General features: G+C 44.9%; 1 protein-coding gene across 2 annotated transcripts in view; it reads right to left on the bottom strand.

The window, feature by feature from the left end:
• Window positions 1-25,647, bottom strand: part of C8b (complement component 8, beta polypeptide) — a 38,232-nt gene extending 12,585 nt beyond the window's left edge. The window contains exons 1-8 of one of the 2 annotated variants that reach the window (NM_133882.2): window positions 25,478-25,647; window positions 17,529-17,685; window positions 11,244-11,385; window positions 8,933-9,074; window positions 7,433-7,565; window positions 4,966-5,163; window positions 1,249-1,489; window positions 41-169 (exon numbers count right to left, since the gene is read on the bottom strand). In NM_133882.2, the coding sequence (NP_598643.1) occupies window positions 41-169; window positions 1,249-1,489; window positions 4,966-5,163; window positions 7,433-7,565; window positions 8,933-9,074; window positions 11,244-11,385; window positions 17,529-17,685; window positions 25,478-25,566 (1,231 nt within the window). In that variant the 5' untranslated portion in view covers window positions 25,567-25,647. The remainder of the gene's footprint in view (window positions 1-40; window positions 170-1,248; window positions 1,490-4,965; window positions 5,164-7,432; window positions 7,566-8,932; window positions 9,075-11,243; window positions 11,386-17,528; window positions 17,686-25,477) is intronic. The other variant, NM_001316671.1, reaches the window with a different exon arrangement.
• Window positions 25,648-26,191: the final 544 nt, after the last annotated feature.

Below are 26,191 nucleotides of genomic sequence, written 5' to 3'. Positions count from 1 at the left end.
GAAAGGCTGAAAGTGCAGAAGTCACGTGAGACTGACTTACCGTTGATTTCTTTCATAATGTCACTGCATTTCTTTGCGGAAACGCCCACTTTGACATAGACTTTATAGACCATACCACCAATACCGAAACTTCCTCCAGCACAGGCAGTAACATGGCTAAGAGTGTAGTCTGCAGAAAGAAGGAAAGATGCTCGTGACCTAGTAGGTAACTCACTCTGTCCCTTTTCTGATGACTGACACTGACTTTAAACCTTCCTGACATCAGAGGTTCAGATGAACATGTCATCAGTCTGAAGACAAGAAGTAGAGTGGAAATTACAGAGACCCTGTGGGGATCAGTCACAGTTTCTCTCCTCACCTCCTTCTCCAAGCCTGTGAGGATATTTGCATCTTTCGAAGAGGTCACATGCTCAGAGCTATACTCTAAAAACCAGACTCTTTGTCCAGTATTCTCTTAGTTAGGGTTACTTCTGCTGTGATGGACTATCATGACCAAAAAGCAACTGAATCTTGATTTAAGTCTGGCTGAGGAAGAGAGGGTTGTTAGCTACTGGGCTTCCTAGCATTTTTAATGTAGACCATAGCTTCCTCAAGAATATTCCAAACCCTTGAAACCCAAATCTCATTGAAATAATGGGTGTGCAAGAAAAAAAAGAAAAAGGCCCTGTGACCATGCAAATTTGCTAACTGCCTGAAGTGTGGGGAATTGTATTTTTTTTTCTTTCTTTGGCAGTCCTCTGGAAAACTTCTAAGGGTGGCATCAATTTTATTTTTCCCTCAATTGTGTGGTTCTCTAGGTCACTTATAGGGGCAGTTTTAGAAACCACAGAAAGGACCTTTGGAACAACTCTTGGAGGAAGGTACCTTTGATCTTGGTAGACTCAAGTCCTGCACACATGACTTTACGTTATATGTCCTCTTGCAAATACACTGGAATTACACCTAAGTCCTAGCCACTGATGGGACTATGTGATCCAAACCAGTTCATATAACCAGACAAGTCTCTGGTCCTGAGATAGAATACTGGATTGGAAAGTGGGATTCACATCCTAGGCAGGTAGTTGAAGACAGTTGGAAAAATCAGGAATTTCTGGAGGTAAGGTGGAAAGAGAGGAAGAGGAATGTTGGGATTGACCATAGTCTGTGGACTAGAGTAACATGAGCCTCCCCCAAGCATTTGTGTAAGACTTTCCTATCACTCATCCCTCCTGTGCTAGCCAGGAAAGGCATGTCCCTCAGGCAGCACACCTCCTTGCTCCATGGCGTCTTTGTTCATGATAAGCGTGTACTCGTAGATGCCCCCAAGTACGGCTTCAGTGATGAAATGGGTCCCGAAGTCACGAAGAAGATCTCGGTATTCCCCATAGCTATACTCCAGGGGCAGGCTCTTGACCCTCTGAAGGAATTCATAATGGAGCATGAGGCTTCTAGACTTCAGCTTGTAATGTGCCACTTCAAGGACAGAGCGCGCGTGGAGGAACTTGCTTTGCTAGATGAAATACCAACATGGAATTAAAAAAACAAAAAAACAAACAAACAAAAAACCCAGACCTTTATAGTTAGCAGCTGCGAGAAGGAAGGTGAACTTTGTATCCGCTGTTTTTGCCTGGGGTCATCACACTTATGATTCCTTCAGGATATCTGAGGGAAGATTTCAGTTCTCATAAATATTCCAGTATCCTTTTTAGCTTGGATGAGCACTGCTATTGTTACTGGAGCAAACATGGACAGCGAAGGAGAATCAGAAATCTGCACTACAGGATGAATATAACCACTAGAGGCCACTCAGATGGGGGCAGAATTTGCTAACTTGCAAACCTTCACCATTTGCCTATGTCTTTTGTAAACAAAACCCAAACAGTTCAAGTCACAAAATGGTTTGGGAAGGTGACTACTGGCAGGAGTCAGCAAACCATAGCCTATAGAACATATCTACTGTCTGTTTTGTAAACACTTACATATTCCCATTCATGTCCATATTGTTTATAGCCTTTGTCACACTGCAGTGGCAGAGTTGTGTAGTTGCAACAGAGTTCCTTTCCTCAGTATCATGTGAAGCCTCAATTCTTTGCTCTGGTCCTTTTCAGACAGAGTCTGGTGTCACCTGGAGTATAGACTGGATGCTGGTATTGCCAGATGAGAGCTACGTATCAGAACATGTGAGATGAGGGGTTCTTGTATGGAAGGAAGCATGAATGGAGGCAATGGGGTCCCAGTCTATTCTAACCAAGTCTTGCAGCTGAAGTGCTATGCAGCCTTGATTGCGCTATCACTGAAAACCTCCACTGTCCAACCTAGCTTGCTGTCACTCTATCCTCCTGTTCAGTGGATCAGAGCTCCTTTTCTCCCACCACGACTGCCTGAGTAGTCACTGGGAACTTGGTTTATACAAACTTCCTAGGTTCTAGCTCCTCCCTGTAGCTTTATGCAACTTGTCAGAATCAAAATGGAGTTGACTGTGTCAGCCCTAACAAAAACGTAAGTAAGTAAAAATTCACCAGGCCTGGAAGTTAGGAAGGACTAGCACTCACAATTGTCTAACCATAGGAGCTGCCACAGAAGACAGACACAGCAACCTTACACAAAAACCATGCTACTTCAAGGCCCTTTGTCCAGCGTCTTCCTAGTTTCAGGATGATGTCACCCATGCTCTTGGTTCCTGATGAGCAAGGATCTTTTTTTGCAACCCCCTCATTTTTACCTTTAGAAACTTCCCTTGCTTCAACCCCCTTGAGACATGCATAGTTTCCTATAGCCTGCTCACTCCCATAGCACTGGTTCGCACTCCCCAAATACACACATGCATTCTCTGGGAGTCTTGCTCTGATTGTTACTCAAGTTGACTGATTAGAAAACTTCCCCTGTGTTCTCCCTTTCCTCACTAACCTGGTTTCAGTGCCTTAGTTAGCGTGAAGATCCTAAACCTCTGATAATCATATGATAATACGCCTTCAGGCAAACACAAATCAAACAAAACGCCGGTGCATTCACTCACTGGTGCCTTCAGAAGCAAACTACTCTCTTACTTTGGAGACATACCCTTCACATCCTATCCACCAGTGCTCTGAGCAGGGTCAGCTGCCCTGACATTGAAGAGCTTCTCTCCATGCCTGCCCACTTCCATCAGCCACACAGTGTGTTGGCTCTTATCCACCTCTGTACAGATCTCCAAACCTGAATGAGGTATAGTTGTGTGCTCACTCGCCCCTCTGAGCTCTTCCCTTTCTTCTGGGCATGAGTTACCTGCCTTTCAAATCCCTATTTAGCTCTTGCTTATTTAATACAATCCCTGGAAGTCCCGGACAGGAGCTCCCCTTTTAAGCTTGTATAACACATCACTTCTATTTCCTTTATGATATATGTTATGCTGCATTGCAGCTGATATAAATGATTAACAGTGATTTATCGCTTTCAGGCTTACTTCTCCCACTGGACTAAGACTACGAAGGTGAGACAATTTGTTATATACTTTAAAAAGAGCTTCAAAAGAAGTATGAAGATGCCCAACACGAAAGGTTACAAACGTTTAAGGAGACAGAAATGCTGAGTACTGATTTTGTCATTATATATTAATATATGAAGCAAATTATTACACTGCAACCCATAAAGATATCTGATTTTTCAAATACTACACTTAACCATACAAAAAGAACTTTGTGGAATTTGTCTTAGGATCCAAGGCTTATGTCTGGTGACATAGATGTTAGCTGTGTAAAATTGGCTATTTGTATTGGGCAGGCAAGGTCAGGGTGGAGGCAAGAGGAGAAAGAAGGGCGTACATGAAGGTACCCACTGTTTTCCCTTATAATAAAGCAAGTTCTGGTGGTTGGTCCAGTCCTTCATTCCTACAGCTCGGTGGTGAGTGCCTACGATGTGCCATCCTGTCTAGAGAGGAAGGAAGCAGGTCTGTCCCCAACATGCCCCAGCTCATAAGATGAGTCAGCAAATGGAAGATGGCTACCGACGACTTAATGCTGAGTGCCTGCTTCCTACTGGCAACTGTATCTGTAGCAGAGCCCCCTGAGAGTTCTTTTCTTTGTCTTTTCATGTACATCATTGCAAACTTTAGGTCTTGGCCTCTTTTCTTTCATATCCCCTTAATTTCCTTTCACATCAGTCCCGGGCTGAAACTTCTCGGTAACTGGTTAAATACATACACCTTCTTTACTACAGAATTCAAAATCTCAAAGCTGCCCGTCCCCTGCTTTTTTAACACATTACCCTAATTGCTTTCTGCTCCCATTGCTTTGTTACCTCGTGGTCACCAAGGAATACACAGTGATTAGATTAGCATTGTGAAGCATCTCTGGGGCAGTACAGGCATGTGAAAGGCAAGGTAGGAGTCACCCCGTGTGTCAGGGCAGCACGAGGCAGAGCAGCCTGGACTAGTAACTAGGAAACTGGTAAGAGGTAGAAAGCAAGCCAAAGAAGTGGGGCGTGGGGTAGTAAAGGCAATCCTACCAGATGCCTAAGAAGTCCCAGAAGAGTTGGGTCACACTCCAGGCACTGATCTTAAACAAAGGTTAAGTTGCAATGGGTTGAAAACCCTTCAGATTCATAGATTTCTTTTGGGCAAGTCTGCTTATTAAACATATTGAAAACCAAAGGAAAGGGCTTATCAAAAAACAAAAACAAAAACAAAAAAACAAGAAAATACCACTTCACGTGTAAGTCAATGTGAAACTAAGATGTGATTTATGAAGTATTTATTGTTGACTTGGACCAGGTGTAATTTGGAATACAGACACAGCTATGAGCATAAAATAATGCATACACATTGAAAAGCAATACACTGATTTTTTTTCAAGAGCGAGAGAAAACTTTAAGTTGGGTGGGTAAGACTTAGTAGGAGGATCTGGGAGGAGTTGGGGAGGGGGAATGTATATGATCAGAATGTTTATGAAAATTTCAAAGATTAATTAAAACTTAAAAATGAACAAATAAAAGCATTAAATGGGTACTTACAGTGTGGGCGAAGCGTTTGGTTCTGGTCACATAATTTTTGCCTTCGTTGCTTTCTACTTTAATTCCAAGATCCATAACGCCATCCACTTTAAAACCAGACGTGAAATTAAACATGTGGGTTTTCTTTTCTATCACTAGACGTTCAAAATCTGAATATGATTCATATTCTGTAAGTGTGAATTCATATTCACATTTGGTCTATAGGAAGAAAAAAAATGCGCTTTTAATAGGTTTTGGTTCAAATCCCCATCATTCATCAGACATTCACTGTGCTCTTACTACGTGGCAGAGCTGAGCCAGTGACTCTGAAAACACAAAACTGTCAGGACAGCTTATATCCAGGACCTCTGCTTCAGCAAGACAGACAGACAGACATATTCAATACTCTGGTTTGGGTTCAGAGGCTGGATGTCACTGGATGTCACTGGATGTCACTGGATGTCACAGTGGCAGGAAAGCAGGGGATGGGGATGTCTGAGCTGTGGCTTGCTCTTAAACAGAGGTTTGAAGCAGTGGGAGGGCCTGAGCAAGTGCCTGGGTGCTGGTATAGGTGGATCAGAAGATGTAAGAGTGAGGGTAATGGGAACATGTGGCAAGAGAAAATTTCAGCCCTGGGATATCTCTTGTTCTGGACCAGGGCACACTGCTAACATGAACCACCGTGGGGAAGGAGTGGGGTGGTCATTCTGGGACAGGAAGGCAGTTAGAATGGAAAGAACAAATCAGAAGGAGGAGTTACAAACCAAGGAGGTGCTATGACGAGTGTGGCACCCTGGAGATGGGACAAGGAAGCAGCAGGGGAGTGAAGCCTGAAGGAGACTGCTTTGCATGCTTGTGTTTGGGAACTTAGCAGAGCTGTATGCTAAGTCATTAGTGCTCATTGTCCTTGCAAACGGGAACTGCCAAAGACAGGACCTTGATGGACTGGAGTGACCAGTATCTCTACCTCCACTCCCATGGGCATCTGGATACTTGCAATTTCTATAAAGTCCTGCAGCACAGGATGGGAGTAGCAGGGGCTTCTGGCGCAGTGGTACTGCTTTCTTCTGAGTGGATGAGTTGGGACAATTGATTAGACCTCTGTTTCCCCATGAATAAAATGGGGATGGTGGTTGTCCCTCTCATTAGACCTTTCCTGAGGACCAGGCTCACAGAGGAGCCTGTCCGAGGCTTCAGTAAGTGCCGCCTAAGGAGAGAGGCAGCTGCATGTGTTGTCTACACTGGGATCTGGCTCCTTTGATGGTTCCTTGGAAGGCAGAGGTTGAGAGGTTGGAGTGGACACCTTGATGGGAGGTTTGCTTAGTCCTAGGGTATTTCTTCCCCCCCCCCCCCCCCCCCGATGGCAAGTAAGTGTTGCAGAAAGGACCTGAAAAGGCAGATGAGCAGAAAGGCAGCTGTCCAACCTCCAGGACTATGTATCTTTGGTGATGGAAACCACCTTCTACATGAATTTCTCAGTCAACCTCCCCTTAGCTTTACAGTTGAGGAACCTCAAAGAAGAGTGGAAAAGGAACCAGGCCTAAAGCAAAATGTCTTTCCATTCAGTGGCAAGGGTTTTGGTAGTACATCTACATGTTATATTCTATATTCTACTCTATGATTGGTGGGCCTGCAAGTATATCTGAGTCATATGCAGACTTATATAGGTGCAGCGTTTTATTTATTTTAAAGGTTTATTTGTGTGCATGTATGTGTGTGTGTGTGTGTGTGTATGTGTGTGTGTGCGCACACATGAGTGTATATATATATATGTCCCTGTACATGAAGGTAGCCATGGAGGCCAGAAGATTTCAGATCTCCTGGAACTGGAAAGGCAGAGGACAGATGACCCCGATGTGGGTGCTGGGAACTGAACCTGAGTCATCTACAAGAACAGCAACTGCTTTTAATCATTGAGCCATCTCTTCAGCCCCGGGGGCTGGTGGGTGGGGGGGGGCACCATTTTATAACTTTGAATATTTAGATCAATGCCTGACCTTTTAGGCAAGGGCATGGTAGTGATGGGAACAATAGTTAACATGAGCTGAGGACTGACTCCCTGTGGCCACAGGTACCTTGATGCCACTTGGCCAAACCATCTCATTGATTGTCTCACTTCAGGGAGGAAGCCCACACCTTTCAACATCAAGGTAGGAAAATAGAGGTTCTGAGCATTTAGGATGTTTTATGTAGGTAACAATCAGACAAGCTGGTACACTTGTGTGATGCCAAATCCCAAGCTCTGACTTTGGCATAGCTATGATACCACCAAGCTAACATTACTGCTACTACAGCCCCCGCCCTGTTGCTGCACACAGCTTACCATCAGCACAAAGTCTTGTGTTAAGGTCCACCCACTTGGTACCAGTGGATACCAAGACACTGGGGCTCAAAAAAAAAAGAGAACTGTGTAAAAGCTGCACCACTTCAGGCTACAGGGTGCCCAGCCAGGGGTCCCCTCATTGACTGCTGCAGCAATATTCCTTACCTGTGGGGTGTAGCTTTCTACGTTGTATGGCTTCCTAAAGTTGGTGTCCAGGATGTAGTGGGGGGAGCATCCACCAGCATAATACCGGTGATCGAGAACTGGGCCCTCAAAAGTGTTTGTGAACAGATTTATCCTGGAAGAAAGTCACAGACAGGGTGGGAAGCTTAGGATTTGGAATTCTGTCCTCTCTGTTGGAAGTTACCAGATCCCATGGAATGAAACTCAAAACTCCTGGTTCTACCTTGTGAAAGCCATGGGAACCTGGTTCATACCAACACAACATTCTCTTTTTAAAACTTGTGTATTATTATTTTATTTTATATGTATGGGTGTTTTGCCTGCATGTATACCTGTGTAGCATGTCTATTCCTGGAACAGTGCATAGAGGCCAGAAGAGGGCATCAAATCCCCTTTGACAATTGTGAACCACCTTGTGGGTGCTCGGAATTGATGCCAGGTCTTTTGGAACAGCAGTCAGAGCTCTCAACCACTGAGCCATTTCTCTGGTGCCACCAGCTCAGTTCCTTCATCTCAGACAACGCACTGGCACAACCCTGTCTCCAAGCCCTTTGTTCTTCTGCCAGTGGCCTTTGCTCCTTCTGGGGCAAGTAGCTCTCTTCTGTGCTTAGTTGGACTCGTATTGCTGACTTTGAATATCTTCTCTGCTTCTTTCCAGCTTTGCTATCCTTGGAGCTCATTTAAGTGTTGAGGGCCTCAGTTTTCCTATCCTGGAAGTGGGTGCAACTGGCTACTAGAGAGGTCCTGAGAGGAGCTCCCATCCAAGTGAAGAGTTACTCTCTGAAGAACTACCTTTAGGGGTGAAGGTAGGCAGTTATCTAGGGAGGAGGTAAATTCTATTCACAAATGCCTTTCCAGTGGCATCCTTTACAATGATTCTTATCATGCAGAAAGAGATGCTCTCACTTATCCATCTGCAGGCTCAGATGCAAATATGGAAAGAAAATGGAATGATTGAGTGGGCCTGTTTGGCTATTTCTGACCTCGCTCAGTTGACCCTTCAGAAGAGTGGAGTAGTGAGTACAAACCCAGAAGCTGGGACACAAGTGAACAACAGATCTATTTGGGAACTTAATATTTCACATAGTGCTCAGAAGTCCCCTCTTCAATATTGTCGATGCTGGGATGAGGGACATAGAACCAGCCAGAACCTATGATATAAGTTGTCTATAGGATTTAAAAGGTGAGTCTAGACACTCACTGACACAGCAAATGGTGAGTGTTAAGAAGAAGGCTCACCCCAGGCCTTGAACAGTAAGAGTGTCAACCTTTCTGGGGCCCATGTCTCTTCATGGTATGTGCTTCTGGAACAACATGGAATTGACCTCAGAGAACACATGGAGGTACCTACTCCTACTACCGCCTCCTTTCTATTCCAGAAAGGAGAACAAGCAACTGTGTCTTTTCACCCCTTCTCCATCCTTCAGAATTCCATTTACCACTGTGGCTTCCCATCAACCCAGCAGGACTGCAGCAACTCACCCACTGGCCAGCCTGTCAATTGCCCAGTACTGCTCCATCTCCCGTTGACAGTTTTTATAAATCCTCCTACAGTTGGCTTCATCTGATTGGTCTCCACAGTCATTGTCCCCATTGCAAAGGAGTCTGCGATTCACACACCTCCCTGGGATGGAGAGAGGGGACCACACTCACACGGCTGTGCTGAGCAGACACACCCTGCTAGTGCCAGGCATGTGGCCTCTAGTGCCCATTCTGACATCTTCGTGCATAGGGCCTGACTGAAAAGGACACTCAGAGTTCACCCCCATTTTGTCATCCCTCTCCCAGGGAGTTCCGTGACACAGTTTTGAAAGCACTGAGGAAAGATCATCTAGAACAATCTGTGAAGGGGGAGGGAATATGCCTAAGATATAGGGAACAGGTGCTTCTGTGACACAACTTCCTGGCCTCAGTTCCCTCATCTGTAAAGTGCAGACGTCATCCCAGCCACTTTGGCATGACACAGGTGTTTAAAGTGAGCGACTAAAAATAGAACCTACTCATACCAAGTTCTGCAAAAGCCTGTCATGGCTGGGGTTAGTGTGTCTGAGAGCCAAGCACACATTGCAGCACGGATGGGACCCTACTTGCCTAACCATGAATCTTTCCCCCAACCCACATCACCTTCAGCACCATCATCTGTATCACTCTTATTTCCTCTACAATTCTTCTCACTGGCTTGACTTTCTGCCTTATTTGTGCATTCTTGGGGCAATAAAGTCCACAAGACAGGTGGTTCTACTTCCTTGGACATATTGGGTCATTTTTAACCAATGTCCTTCTGTTATAAAAGGCAGAAAAATAACAACCTGGTCTTCAAATGTTTCCTATAAGGCATTTAAACTAAAGCCTGCATGAATAGCCATTATGGCTCTGGGTGAAACCATGGAACACTGGCCATAATGAGTCCTTGGGTATATTGTAAAAAAGTCTTTCAGATTTATTGGTTGGAATTTTACATTTGCAGTTAAGTCCTAGAAATTGCTCTGATAATCCTTGCCTATCTTTTGGAAGCTCTGGACCAGAATCCACACAGGTACAGTGAACGGAGCACCCCGCCAGATACTTTAGGGCTAAGTGTCCCTGTTTGTGCCAGACACCTGAAGGAATGGAGACACACAGATTTACCGGGATGAGCTGCGTGAATAAGTTGGGAAAATACCTTTTTACTTGGTTCTGCAGTAGATAATCATTCATTTGTGTGCTGTTCCCTTCTTTCTGACCCATCTGTCTTTCATATTCACTTTCCTTCTTTACAAAAAGTCTACAATCTTAACTGACTGTATCACATACTTGGACTTAAGGTAGATGCGCTGATTCAGAAATGCAAATGTCAGGGCCTGTGTTTGCAAGGCCTTACACTGGCAAATGATGCAGTTCACACTTCTAGGCTCTGCCCCAGGGCTCTGTGTGCAGTAGCAGAGCTAATGGAGAGCTTTTTACCTCCTTTGTTACGTAATGTTTATGACTGACTTGTAAGTTATTAGCATCACCCTTGCTGTGTTTGAATAGGGATGCCCCCCTTAAGCACATACGCTTGAATAATTAGTCTTCTGTTGGTGGAACTATTTGAGAAAGACTAGGAGATGTGGCATTGTTGGAGGAGGTATGGCATGGGGAGGGCTTTGTGGTTTCCAAAGACTGATGACATTTTAACTTAGATCTGTCTCTTGCTTTCAGGTAAAGGTGTGAGTTCTAGGCTGTTTCTGCCACCAGCCCTTTGCTCTGCCATCATGGGCTCTCTGCAACTCTCTGCAACTGCAAGTCCAATTCAATTCTTTCTGTTATGAGTTGCCTTGGTTATGGTACCTTAGCCATAGAGAAGTACCTAACACAATACTCAGTTTCTATTGATGTAGTCAAATTCTCAAAAGGTTGAATGACACAGGTGTTTAAAGTGAGCGACTAAAAATAGAACTAGAATAGAATTCTAGATAACTCAGTCAGAGTTAGACGTGACCCAGGACTTCTGATTCTAGCATAACTAACTTATGTCACTAAATGCAGCTGAGCTTCCAGATTCTCACAGTGGCTCCTTCCCTGTCATGATGGATGATCTGTGGCAAGTGACCTCTACAAGCCTCAATTTCTTAGAATGTAAAATAGGAATAACAATAATACTACCTTACTATATGCATGCTGTTGTGGGATAACACACAGGTTTGTGGTAAGGAATCCTCCTGACCTGTCCTGCAACCCTGATCTTCATGAACCCTATATATCTATCCCTCCATCATTGCATGCTACTTTATGCTTTTCAAGCTTCTCTTCCCATTCCCACACCCATCCGTACCTGTCTGTGCACACACAAAGCCTTCACATCGTACTTGACTCCTGCAGGGTTGGTTGGTAACACAGTCTTCAACTTCCTTGTCGGACAAGTCACACAATTCCCCATAGAACTGAGAGGGCCGGAGCAAGTAAGTATGTCTGTACTGTAGGGGACAGAAACAAAGGGAGCCAATGATGGGACCTCAGGGACTGCAGGAGCTAAGGATGTTGTATACAAATGGTCACCAAACCAAGCTGTGGATGCTGGGAAGGCATACAGTTGGCTGACTGCTACTGGCCCAATTCATGTGCTTCCTTCACCACATACACTGAGGTTCTATGCAAGGCTGGCAACTTTCTGAATATTTCCCCAATTGGGCCGCATGCTCCTGAAGTTGGAGGACTTGTCTTGAGTCTTTGTTTTGTTTCTGCTGTGGTCTTCCAAGATTTGTTGAGTGTGAAAAACGCATAGGCCTTGAATCAAAAATTTCTAAAGGGCTCATAGAGTCAACTGAACAATGAACTATCAGCCTAATTATTCCAGTAGGTGATTCATATATCGTCACACATTGCTTAAGATGTCTGTGTGATATAAATGAAGGAGTATGCGCTCTGAAGCTCCAACTGATGTTGGTACTTCCTAGTTGTATGCTGTTGGGCAAGTAGCTCAGTCTTCGGAATCCAAATTTACTCATGTGTCAACTGGGGCAATGAATTACCTAAATGTACAGTTTAGAATATTTCTATATTATGAATTACATATTAACTTATATCATATATCATCATATAGTATGTAAAGCTCACGTTTTTCTGGCACAAAGTAGGTACCCAATTTCTTGTCAGTATTTTCTTTTTTATTACCCACTGTTTTAGGAATCAATATTGCTTTCTCTCTCTTCTTGTTCATTTATTCTGAAAATATTGATTAATCTATCTCATATTTAAAAGGGTAGGTACTTTTGCTTTGTTTGCCTGTTGGTAGGTTTTCTAATCATCACTAAGTTTCCTATCCTGCCTTCCAAAGGAGAGGGTGATTGCCAGTGGTAGGAGGCACCACGCAGTGACAACATAGTGAGCGGGAGCAAGGCAGGGCAAAGTGCTCTGCACGCTCGTGGTGAAATCCCTATTGCAAAAGGAATAAACATCAACTGGCTTCTAGTAAGGACCTCAATGCTGAGGCCTGAACATAGAGGAGGAATATCAAGCAGAAAATCAGAATATCAGGGCAGGAAAAGGACATCCTGGGCAGAGGAAGGTTTTGAGTAAAACCGAGAGACTGGAGGATGCATCTTCTTATCCCAGAAACTAGAGATGACTTTGTCATGGATGGGGAGGAGTATATGAGGATGAGTATGGAGACATAGAGTCAGAGTGGGCAGGCAGCCAGGGACCCCAGGCTGGAGGGGTGGGGGCAATAACAGAAGGCAGTGGTCGCATTTGGATGATTTTCTAATTTTAGCAGCCAAATTTTGGGTACACAAAGTGTGGCAAATGAGTAGAGTGGCCCCTCTTCAGATCAACAAAAGGCACAGTTACTCCTTATGTGACATCTGTACTGTGGCTCTGGAAACCCAGAAAGGACAGCCATCACTTGTGCCCCTTGTCCTTGGAGACTCATTCTTCCTAGAAGGTACACACAAGCCTGCAAATTAGACATTGAAACAAACCAAAAAATAAACCTGGAAACTATCAACAAATTAAGTACAGAAGAAACATACCTCCACATAATGTATGACAAGCCCACAGCGGATGTCATGTTAAATGGGGAAAGGTTAAAGTTATATATTCAAGAAATCTGGGACAAGTAGCATGCCTATTCAACATAGGACTGCAAGGGTAATCAGGCAGAAGAAAGAAATAAAAAGCAGAAAAATTGAAAGGGGGAAAGGTAAAAGGATTCTGTTTATTAATAATATGATCTTGTATGTAAAATCTCTGAAGACTCTACCAAAACACTGCTGGAGTTGATAATACAGTAAGGTTGTAGGATCTACAAAATCCAATAGCATTTTGTATACTGCCAACAAACAAATAAAAAAAGAGCTTTAAAATCATTTTAGTTACAACATCCTCCAAATAATAAGACATGTAGAAGTAAGTTTAATGTAGGCAGGGACAGGCTCATTGCAATGAAAACGTAAGAAGACAGGAGATATTTTGTTTTTACGGGTTAGAAGACGTAATGTTAAAATGTTCACACTACCCAAGGTAATCTGAAACTTGATTCAATCCCTATCAAAGCATGAGGTACAGTGTTTGCAGAGCTAGTGTGTGTGTGTGTGTGTGTGTATGTATGTATGTGTGTGTGTGTGTGTGGAAGATCACAAAATCCATATAGAACCACTAAACATCCAGAATAGTGAAGACAATCCCGAGCAAGAAAAGCAAGGCAAGGAACATCACAACCCAAGACTTCTAGACATGCTACATAGAGTCAGCGTGACCACAAAAGAATGGGGTAGATACGAGTGCATGCACACAGACCAATGGAACAGAGGAGAATCCAGGGTGAATCCACATACTTGTGGTCAGGAGATATTTCTAAGGCACCAAGAACATGTTCTTGGGAATGGACCATCTCTTAGATAGAAGTGGTGCTGGGAACTAAGTATACAAGGGGAAAATCACATGGGAAGTAACATGCTCATCTTACAAGCATGAGGACCTGAGATCAATCCCCAAGACCCACCTTTCAAAGAGCCAGGTGTGATGCTGTGTGCTTTTAATGTCAAGGCTGGGGAGGCATAAACAGGTACAACCCTGGGAATCCCTGGACAGGCAGCCTAGCCCACTTGGTGATTTCAGATGATCCTATTTCAAAAAGGTAGGAGCATGGCAAATGATCTCCGCCTGTGTGCATGTACACACAAGTACATTTGAACACCATATACAAATACACACAAGTGTGCATGCGCACACAACACACACACACACACACACACACACACAGAGAGAGAGAGAGAGAGAGAGAGAGAGAGAGAGAGAGAGAGAGAGAGAGAGAGAGAACACAGACAAATGAATACTGTCTACACATCCATGTGGAGGAGACTGATGCTAGCCAACCCCTTATATAAATAAAAAGGCTACTTGCCAGTTGTGGTGGTGCACACCTCTAATCCAGGCACTTAGGAAATAGAAGTAGGCAGATCTTTGAGTTGGAGGCCAGCCTGGTTTACAGAGTGAGTTCCAGGATAGCCAGGGATATGCAGAGAGAAACCATTTGTTGACCCCTGCCCCCCAAGAGAAAAGAAAGGAAAGAAGAAAGGAAAAAGAAAGAAGAAAAGAAAAACTTAAAATGAGTCAAAAACCTAAAAGTTTCTTAATTTAAGATATGCAGCTATTGGAAGGAGCCATAGGGGAAACACTTCAAGACCTGAGCATAGAGCAAACACAATTTTAGAAAGAAGAGGCAACAAAAGCCAAGCTAGACAAACGGGATTAGATCATGCGAGGAGATTTCTGTACAACCAAAGAACTGGTCACCAGTGTTAAGAACAAACTGAAGAATAAGGAAAATATCTGCAAACTATTCATCTGTCAAGAGGCTAATCCTCAGGATATATAAACATTCAATGAGTAGAAAAAATTTCTAATAATCTGAGTTTAAAATTGGCAAGTGGTCTCTACAAATATGTTTATATTCAAATGGCAGAAATGAGAAGGAGTGTGAGTTAACATAACCATTATGGATTATGGAAAGCAGTACTGTAGGCTCTACAAAAGCAGGAGGAGGAAGGAAGGAAGGAAGGAAGGAAGGAAGGAAGGAAGGAAGGAAGGAAGGAAGGAAGCAAGGAAGCAAGGAAGCAAGGAAGCAAGGAAGCAAGGAAGCAAGGAAGCAAGGAAGCAAGGAAGCAAGGAAAGGAGAGGAAGGGAGAATAACAAAATTAAAATCCTGAAAATAGATTTACCATATGAGCCATCAGTCGAAATACTGAGCATAGATCCAAAGGAAATGATGACATTTTATAACAGATAGTGTTACAAGAGTCACCATAGCCAAAATAAGAATCAACAAACATGTTCATCATGAGATGAATGGACTTAAATGGTATGGCTGACAATGGAATACTGATCATCTATAAAAGGATGACCCAGTTATTTGTGGCAACATGGATGGGATCTCAGGACATTGTGTTAAAGAAATAAGCTTGGTAGAAAGAGCCAATCAGAGGCTCTCACTCATTTGTAGAAGCAGAAATAGTTCATCCCAGAAGTGGAGAATAGACTTAAGGCTGCTAGAGACTAAGAAGCTAAAGGGTCCCAGGCAACTATTGATTATCAAAAACACCATGTGCAGGGAATTCTTTTGCTCTATAATACAGAAGATATAAGCCCACAATATTTGTACAGTTCAAAGTCACTAGCAGGGGTTGTGTTGATGCTTCTCTATGTGTCAGCACAAGATAACAATTATGTCTGCGTGATGGAAAAGCTAACTACCCTGGCTTAATCATTACACAGTGCGTATATGTATCAAACTCCATAAATAAGCAAATACTGTAAGTCAATTAAAGGATGAAAATAAAGACACACTGTCTGGTGGTAGTGGCCCATGCCTTTAATCCCAGAACTTGGGAGGCAGTGGCAGGCAGATTTCTGATTTCGAGGCCAGCCAGGTCTACAGAGTGAGTTCCAGGACAGCCAGGGCTACACAGAGAAACCCTGTCTTGAAAAACCAAATAAATAAATACAGAGAGAGAGAGAGAGAGAGAGAGAGAGAGAGAGAATCCCAGAAGACTAGCTCCAGGCTCTCAATGGAAAGACTGAGGAAAATGCACCTGGTCTTGGTTGAGAGGTTTCACTGAGCTCTAGGCATGGATCCTGCAGACAGGGCTGATGCCAGCTGAGGAAGTCCACAGCGAGTTGCAGTGAGCAGCTCTGGCTGGCTTATGCTTAGTCTTTCTGGTTTATGGTGCAGATGAGGCAATTATCCAGATAATTGGATCAATGTTGATAACTTCAGTAAGAAAGCCTATTCCGGGAACAAAGTGATAGCGCTTGGCTCTCCCCATTGATCCAATTAACTGTGTAATTGTCCTGGGCCAACTTCTTCAGCCTCTTCAGAGTCTTTGCCATGATAGGTCTGGGTTCCCAAGGAGCAAAGGGAATGGCAACCATCTCTCTCTCTCTCTCTCTCTCTCTCTCTCTCTCTCTTTCTCTCTCTCCCTCTCTCTTCCTCTCTCTCTCTGCATCTCTCTCCCTCTCTCTCCCTCTCTCTCCCTCTCCCTCCCTCTCTCTCCCTCTCTCTCCCTCTCTCTCCCTCTCTCTCCCTCTCTCTCCCTCTCTGTCCCTCTTTCCCTCTCTCTCCCCTTCTCCCTCCCCCCTCCTCCCTCTCTCTTTCTCTCTCTCCTGGTACATCTGCTTTGTTCAGAGCTAGGGGCTGGGGCCTGGGGTCAGCCCTCCCATCACACAGAAGCTGAAGGTTAAACAACATGGAGACTAGATAGTTCTACAGGCAGAAAAATCAGTAAGGACCCTGTGGCCTGTATCTACTCCTGAAAGACTCCAAGAAGCTACTTACTTCTCTAAGTCTCCATTTACCTGTCTAACAGAATGTGTGACAGCCATGTTCTTTTCCTTACAAACATGTCAGAGAGCAGAATGAGGTCAATTGTAAGAGACTTTAAGAAACACCTGCCATATGTGTGTACACTTAAAACAGAACTGAATGTCTTTACAAGTTTTCTGTTTAGTGGAGTAAGTGCTAAAAATCACAATATGATATATGCTAGGTAGGGGGTACCAAGAGAAGCATGTAAAGGTTGCCTTGTCTAACTGGAGCTGGGGCTGATGAGCAGTCAGGGAAGGCTTCATAGAAGAGGTTGCGCTGAGAAGAGTTTTACGTTCTGAGTCTTGTTAGAAAGTGTATGCAGTGGGAAATGTCATTGGTGGCTGAGAAAACAGTGCAAAAAGAGATGGAGTGGGAGTGACACAGCTGGAAGAGTACAAAAGCCGATGTATCCTAGAGATGAGGCCACGTTAGGTGACAGAGAAGTCTGCCCTCAGTCCTGAGGGCTCATGTGGGGAAAGACTGGGCAGATGTAGCATTGTGGTCCCTTTCCTGGCTACACCGGGTATGATGGATAGAAAGAGCAGGTCAGAGGAGGAAGCTGCTAAGACAGACATGTGGGGAAAACTGTAATATCAAACCTGCTTACTGTCTGAAAGCACAGAGACAGGAGTGTCGCTCCCACAGTCTGCATCTTAAAGGGCAGACTATGGCCAGGGACCACCACCTCTGCCAGGCTTGTTGACCTCTAGTCTTTCCTACCTCCCATCCCTGCTCGCCCAAGGCCCGGTATCTTACCCTTTTCTTCTGACAGGGGTCACATGCAGTCCAGGAAGACCAGGTGGATAGCTCACAGTCAATAGGTGCTGGGGCTTCCGCCACACTCCGTACTGGTCTGCTCTTGACAAGGCTCCCATTGACTGCCTTTGTCTCAAAGAAATCGGGCTTCCCACCTCTGAAAATCACCGCAAGAGAAGAGTTGAGTATCCTAAATGAATTACATTCATTTCCCATCACCCATCAAATTAATGTAGATCAGAGCAGGAGCACAAGGAAGTTGTTTATCATTTCAGTACTGGTTAATTCATCTAATAAATATGTACTGAGCCCCCAGGAAGTGCCTGACATTAGGAAGACTGTGGTAACTCCACTTAGAAGACAGTGTCTCAGCAGCTTGTGGACTCTGATTTCCAGCCTGTATGAGCTGCCCTTTTCTCTTCCACACAGTGGCTGAGACACATTCCTTTATGTAGCTGTTTCTGGATTATAAATGATAGTCAATAGGTGAGCCTTTAACAAACCCTTATAGGCTTGGGATACGCAGGAAATCCAACCACAGCAACTCACTCCCTATCTCTCTGGGCCTCTTTTTCTCCTCTGGAAGCAGAGGGGTTTGGACTAGATGATGCCCTTTTGTACTACAGGTCCATGAAACATTTGCCAAGAGCAATTGATACTGAGAATATTAGTACTGAGGCTATTTCAGGGGGCATGGCACAGGGCCTACTTCAAAGAGAAATGCGTCTTGCATCTTAGCTCGAGGGAACTTTGCCCAGTAGGCAATATTTTAATGCACATAGGCTGCAATGGTCAGGGCTGAGTTTGAGGATGTGTAGAGGTTAGGTGTGAATCTGGAGACTGGGGAGAAGGAGAGAGGCTGGGGCAGGAATGAACCTGAACTAGAGCAGGGGCAGGGTAGAAGAATGGGTGAGTATGTTTTCATGAAAGTGATAGGAAGTGTTTAACAAGTGGGTGGGCTATAAGGGCAAGAGAGGAAGGAGTTTAGGTTGATGCTGTATCCTTGAAAGGTGGTAGGGGCGCAGGAGGACAGAGATCATGGGGGAGAGAGATGTTGGGGAAGATGATAGAAGCAGGCTAAGCTCTAGGTGTCTATGTCTATATAAACTCAGTCAGGCCTTTCCTGCCTGCGCCTTCTGCCTGGGCAGACCATCAGCATGTCTGTTCCTCTTAAGACCCTACAGTCTGCACCCCTCCCCCCCAAGAGGTCTGCTACAGCCACAGGCACAGCCACAGACGGGAGGCTAGCATGGCTGCCCTTCAAGAGGCCCAACAAGCAGCTGACTGGGATACTTGGAGGCAGATACTTGCACCCAACCAATGAGTAACCACAGGAAATTAAATTACATCTTAAAAAATTTAAGATATAAAGGAGGTGAGAGGAAGAAAGGAATGAAGATTTATGAAGGGCCTAGGATGTCAGACCTAAGCATTGTGCAAGCCGTTATCTTGCACTTTCCTCAGATCCCACAGATGAGCTAGAAGGAACCATGGGATGTTGTCAGCTAGACAGATGCAGAAATGAGTGGTCTGAAGTCAGGGATCCCTGTAACCACAGGAATTAGGGAAAGACTGGAAGAGGTTGAGGAGGAGGGCAACCCCATGGAAAGACCAGCAGCCTCAACGAACCTGGACCCTGGAGATCTCTCAGACACTGTTCCACCAACCAGGCGGCATATACTGGCTGGTCTGAGGGCCTTCGGACACATATATAGCAGAGGACTGCCTGATCCTGCGTCAGTGAGAGGAGATGCACTTAGCCCTTGAGAGACTTGAGGCTCCAGAGAGTGAGGAGGCTTGGCAGGCTGTGAGAGTGTGGGGTGGGGTGGGGACATCCTCTTGGAGATGGGAGAGGAGGAACGGGATGGGGAACTGTTGGAGGGCAGAACAGGAGGGGAATAGAGACCGGACTGTGACAATTATTTAAAATATTTAAAAAAAAAAGAAGTGTAAAATTACACCTGCCTGCCAGATGAAATCCTCTAGACTTCTCACTGTTCCACATAACACTCTGAATGGTTTTGTGTATTTTCTCTTTCTTTCTTTCTTTCTTTCTTTCTTTCTTTCTTTCTTTCTTTCTTTCTTTCTTTCTTTATATATATATATATATATATATATATATATATATATATATATGTGTGTGTGTGTGTGTGTGTGTGTGTGTGTGTGTGTGTGTGCACTCTTTTTAAAATGTAGCTAGGTATTAATTGCCTAGGTGCTCTGAAACTATTACTAATTTAGACTTATAGTTTCAGCAAGTGGTTTAAAGAAAAAAGAAAAGATAAATTTAAAAACAATCTATATGCTTGATAATTTACATCCACGCTTAAGCTATTGGACGAAAGGTATTCTATCAGTACCAATGTTTGGTCACAAATAAGCTATACATCAGCAGCTGTAACCATAAGGATTGTGTTTTTAATGACTTCTGACAGCTAAGAACATTTGGCAGTGTCTTAATCTAGGTTTCTATTGCTACAATAAAACATCAAGACAAAAAGAAAAACAAAACAAAACAAAACAACAAAAAAACCTCAGTCAGGACACAGTTCTCACCTGGGTTTGGGTCTGGGTCTGAATTCAGGAAGGGATGTCTGTGCTAGAGACACAGATCTGGTTAGGGCACACCAAGGAGGGAAATGACTGGTCTCCTCTGAGAGACACAGGCAGAGTGTAATAGTACTTTTCTATTCTTGTGATAAAACACAACGGTCAAGGCCTATCTATGGTTTCCTTTAAACCATAGGAGGGTTTATCTGGCTTCCATTCCCAGAGGGCTAAGAGGCTGCTATGGTAGGCAAGCAGTAGACATGTGGTAGTTGGAGTAGCAGCTGAGATGTTGAACCACAGCAGGAAGCAGAAAAGGGTGAATTGAAGATAGCATGAAGCTTTAAAACCTTCAAAACTGGGCCTAGTAATGAACGTACTCCATTAGTGCCACACCTCCTAAGACTACCCAGACATCACCACCAAATGGGGTCCAAGTAATCAAACATCCACGCCTATGGGGCCATTCTTGTTCAAACCACCACACCAAGGAAAAGTGCTTTAGGGGGCATCACTTATGCAGAGTGGGAGAGGGGCAGTATCAGGTTGAGCCAGGCAGGGCATGAAGGGTCTGTGGAGATGAATGAAGTTTGGAAATGGGGCAGAGGGCAGAGGGCAGAGGGCAGAGAGCAGAGGAGTCATATATGCAGAGAAGATGAGCAACACGGGAAGAAAAATGTCTAAAATATAAGGCAGGCTATTTGTTGAGTCCCTGGCACACAGCTGAGCCAAAATGAATGGGCTTATTATTTCACCAGTGCGAGCCTCAATTTCCCTACCTAGAACATGGCAGATGTACTGTGATTCTTTTTGATCTCTTCCCAAGAGTGTACATACATTACTGTACGATCCCTTGTAGCTTATACTTGTTTTTTAAGATATAAAGGAGGTGAGATGAAGAAAGGAATGAAGATTTATCAAGGCCCTAGGATGTCAGACCTAAGCATTGTGTAAACCGTTATCTTGCACTTTCCTCAGATCCCACAGATGAGCTAGAAGGAACCATGGGATGTTGTCAGCTAGACAGATGCTGAAATGGCTCAGAGAGACACAACATGCTTACTGTAGTGAAACCAGGATACAGTGGCCCCCAGGATCTAAGCATTATGTCTGTCTGATCCTGAGCATGCATGCACTCTGTCTCTTGCCCCATGATGTCTGGAGGCAGATCCAACCTGCATCCACTCCAGTCACCTCCCACCACTATCTCTGTAAGGGGCTGCAAGGCCTGCTTCATCCCTGTCTCTACGATTAAGTCATTAGGGGGAGCATCACAAAGCTTCCACCTGTCAAGCACACAGGATGTCACTCCAAACAAGGTCATTAACAACACATTCTCACTTGGCAACAGTCCTAAAAGGAGCACGATATTAACTACTGTGAGCGCCATTTCCATGACTGCCCCAGAGACTGACAAAAATCAATTGCCTAGTAAAGTTGGATCTTTAACAAAAGGTCAAAGACTCTCCTGGAAACCACAGGTGGGTACTTGAAAGTGGTTACTGAGGCAGGATGCTGCACACCAGCAGGGGCCCTCCGATGGGCTCCTCTTTACTAATTTGCTCGGGTTTGACAAAACAATACTGTCTGTGATTTGGCTTCTCCTAAGTGTGTATTTGACAGCTCTGTGGGAGCACCCTCTTCCTATCTTTCAACTGCAAAGCAGTTACACTGGTTTTTTGTGTTTTTTTTTTTCAAAGTATCAACCCAATTCGGGGCCACAGTAGAGACCAAGTGGATAAGTAATGTGCACAGTTGCTATTAAGATTCACCAATTATTATCATCTCCGAGAATTGAGAGCCCATTAATGGACAAGATGACGCCTCCTTGCAAAAGGAACTTTCGAGGAGTAGTTATAACCACCAGATCTCTCATTTTTACACTCAATTTCCATTATGGAGGTGGCAATATAATAGAATAATCAGCTGAACAAATAGTATGTTTGTAAATTACATTGGGCAAGCGTGGTTCATTAGTGCTGCAAAATGCAAATCTGAAAGAAAGGCCAGTGCCAAGTGGCATTCTGAGTTTGAGAACGGCGTGGTGCTGCACAGACGACAGGTCCAACTGAGGCGTCTTTCATGCAGCTATGGGCACCTTCCACCCTGAGGAATTTCTACAGAAACAAGCTGGCTTAGCTTCTGCAGATTTGCCTCCATATGGGGAGAGTAGATAAGAAAGAGTAATAGAGGCGGTGCATACGGTGGTCATAGTGTATTACGAACATGTATGGAAGTTCCATAATAAAAGCCCAACATGCAATTAACAGACATGAATGCAAAGCCCACTTCCTCCCTAACATAAAACTGCCACGAGAAGTACTGAAAGCTAATCACTCAGAGCCCCATACCCATACGGACCAGCCCGCCCCACCCTCTCCCTTCCCCTGTCACCCTCCTACTCCCGTCAATCTCTTGCTACACTTGTGTGGTCCTTAAGTAAAAGGAATCTCCAGGGGTTGGGCATCTGAGTTTTACATCAGCCCTGGTTCCGTCTGTTTGCCATCCTCTTCAGGGGCAACAACTGTCACGGGCAGGCTGAGTGTCGCTCCAGTGCCCTGTAAATGCGTTCACACACATGCACAGCGTGCAGCGTCATGACCGGGTGCTTTGCCGAAGCCTTGTGCACTCTCCTGCCCACCCATGTCACAAGAGTTCCAAAAGGGACCTAGTTCTCTCCTTTCATCTGGATGTTCTCTCCTGGAAGATCTCTTGCATGTCATTTTTTTTGGTGGTATATTTATATTCTATTATTTTGCAATCTAAAAAAGTTAGTATCGGCTGCCTTACACTTCTCTGGAAATATGCCCCTTCTGAGGGAGTGCTGGCACGGGCATGCCTTTCTTTAGGGGTGCGCAGAATGTCGTTGCCAGCCTTAGGACACATCAATCTGGGTCCAGGTCTCTTACTCTCTTTTCTCTGATCAAAATAAAGATGGATCCATCACGTGCAGCAGGATTAGGTCAGCAGTAAATTTCCAGTCCTCAGCTTCTATGGACAGGACACATCAATATATTTTGGTTTTCTCTGGAAATACCCTGACACAACAACTTTCCTGTCACACACAATTTGTTTAGCAGCTGCATCCCCGTGCAAACAGCATCTTCCACTTGGCTGGCAGGGAGGTGGTTTCTGGGGGAAATGTTTCCCATTTCTCTCTGTCATTTGCTGCGGCAGACATGGAATTTAAAGCAACATCGCAAAGTAGTAAACATGTGTCTCAGAGAATCACCCTAGGTTTCCAGCAAGTCCAGTGGAAGGGAGAGGTGCATTAATACAAGGCAGAAGGCAGAGAAGATATTTGAGGTCTGCACCCCCATCCCCACCCACACCCCACCACACACACACACACACACACATGGACTGAGTAGCCTTGAGAGTCACAGTCTTCACATAGTCCTCAGTTTCCTTCTCTCTGCCCCTGTAAGTGATCGAACGGCTGTGAGAATAAGAGTCCATGCCTGGAACAGAGTGACAATCAATAGTGATCAATAGGCCATATGACAGTGTGACCTGAGTGAGTGAAATGATGACAGCCTTTACGGCGGGAGGGAGGTTGCAGCACTTTCTGCCCCTGAACAGAATGCTTTTCTTGTTTGATTTTTTTTGGGTGTGATACTCAAAGGCAGGTTGTGTTCAGCACTGGTACATAGAAATCATGGGTGCAGATCAGAATATCCAACCAGGGGTCAGGAAGAGCAGGAAGATCACTGAGCCCAAGCCATTCTCTTCTCCCCTCTGGGGATCAGTTTGGGAATGAGGGGTCACCCTTTCCTTACATGACACACACATAGCTGTGAGTTTCGTAGCCTGTTCTGTTCTCACCTGGTGGAGCTCCTGTTCCTACCTACCTCAAAGGGAACTTGCCAATATGTATGTCTCATTGCTCCACACCTTCCCTTCAGGTCTATGCCTGAAGGGTGTGGTTTGCATTCCCTAGCTACTTATTCCTCTCCTCCTCCTCCTTCTCCTCCTCCTCCTCCTCCTCCTCCTCCTCCTCCTCCTCCTCCTCCTCCTCCTCCTCCTTCTCCTCCTCCTCCTTCTCCTCCTTCCAGGTCCTACCTTGTTGTCTACTCAATGATAGTGAAATGAACCTGGAGCCATGGGAACAAGCTAGTCTCTCTCTCTCTCTCTCTTATAACTCCATGCCTTTGCATGTGCTGTTATCTCTGCCTAGTGCATCCTTCATCCTTTGCCAGGACTCCTGCTCAGGAGGACCAGCCACTCTTTCCCTCTCTCCCTTGATTGTTATTTGTCCCTGCACCAACTCTTACGAGTCTCTGTATTTGCCCCCCACATAGCCACGCTCCCTGAGAATATGAGTTTGGGCTTGTTCAGCTCTGTATCCTCTGAGGCAATCAAGGGACTTGTGGACAGGGGTATGATGCTGCTTCTGAGAGCGATGTCTGAGCCCTTCCCTCCAGGCACAATTCACTGGGTACTGCAGAGTCCTCTGTGCCCAGAAGGAAATGCATGGGAAGCATGTACAGACAGTCTCTTCACCAAGTCGAGGGTCTTGTTGGTTCTAAAGGAGAGTCTGTGGGTGGTAAAGACTCAGAATCCCGGTCCTGGGGAAGGTTCTCAAGGAGGCCGAATAGCATGGTGCAGAGCTCAGGACAGGAGGCGCGTGAACCCTGGTGCTGCTCACATGAATGAGAGGTTACTACCGGGGAGCAGTCTGAGCAGAGAGAACAGCTGTACCTCTTTCTTTCTACACAAGTGCTCACGAGCATCCAGGTACCTGAGTCCTTCCACATCTCACAGTGGGAACTGCTCTGGCACAAGGAAGGTCTCCAGATTGCTTTCTCTGCCACATCTGTCTTTGGAACTCAAGTTTGAACCCAGACTAAGGTTATTTTCTTTAGCTGCTTCACTTCTTGTGAATGAAAACTTTGATGAAATAAATCTTGATTTTTTTTTCCTCTTTGGGAACAAATATTTGTGAGAAAGGGGGAAGGGAAAAGAAAGGAAGAGAGAAAGTGGGAGTTTGAGAGACCCACTCACTCCCTCACCCTAGATATATTGGGCTGTTGAGCAGGTAGAGCAGCACAATGCCATTATTAAGATCATTCACATAAACGGGCTCATTTTCATATATAATAAACCTTCTTTTGCACAGAGAATCAGACCAAAGCTTTGTTCAGCTATAGAACTTGTATCCTACTCTTCACAGAGCGACAGAATATATTAAACCATGCCAGTTCTGTAACAGACACTCTTGTTGAAGCCAGGCACTTGGGTCCATGATAGTTCAGAAGGAATTGTTGATCTTATTTTGCCAGACACATGCAAATCACTTTCAGAGACGTTCCTCTGCCCACAGGCATGTGGCAGAGTTGGTCAGCATTATGTGGCTTTCTGCCACGTGACCGATCAGGGAATCATTTGTACCCACCACTTACCTGGAACCAGGGAAATGGAGACATCCCAGAGTAGCACAGAGGAGACACGACTTTGCCAGTGCCCTCCAAACCTGAGCCCCTATCTTCATATTTTCTGTGTAGCGGGAGATCCAGTGTGATTCGAGGATGGTTGAAATAGCCTGCTCGCTCTTGCTGCTCTCAGTTCTGTTGACATAGAGCAAACAGGTCAGCAAAGCAAACAGGCGCTTGTACCTGGAACCTCAGCTTTGCACAGCACGAATGTACTCACTTGTGATACCGCACACCTAGGACAGTGAGAACTGTGATTCCATGGAAGCAGCCTTACCTGAGTACTTCGGAAAGCCACATACCAATCCCCCCCTCTCCCCCAAATGCTCAGGGTTAGAGGGTTAATACAGGTAAAGTAGTGAGTGCAGGCACATGCTGGCTACACAGACTCATGTTCTGTTCTCAGTACAGGGGCTGCAAGGCCTGAAGACAGATGGGACTGTGGTGTCTAAGTCCTAGGTTTGTAGGAACTCTGAGAGGGTTCCAGAGCCCAGCTACCTGCCGTTGGGTTCTTTCTATATGCTTTCCCTAATTCTTTCTATGTAATTCTCAGCTGTGTAACCAGAACACATACTACCCTCTCTACAAAACAGATGACAACAGTGCCTGTCTCCCAGGGTTGTGCTGCAGGGGTCAGTGGAGGGGAGAGGGGGGATAGGAGATATATTCAAAATACACATGAAC

This window comes from Mus musculus, chromosome 4 (assembly GCF_000001635.26).
Source record: "Mus musculus strain C57BL/6J chromosome 4, GRCm38.p6 C57BL/6J".
NCBI lineage: Eukaryota > Metazoa > Chordata > Mammalia > Rodentia > Muridae > Mus > Mus musculus.
The sequence above is the reverse complement of the archived record's forward strand: the minus strand, read 5'-3'. Positions and strand labels throughout refer to the sequence as shown.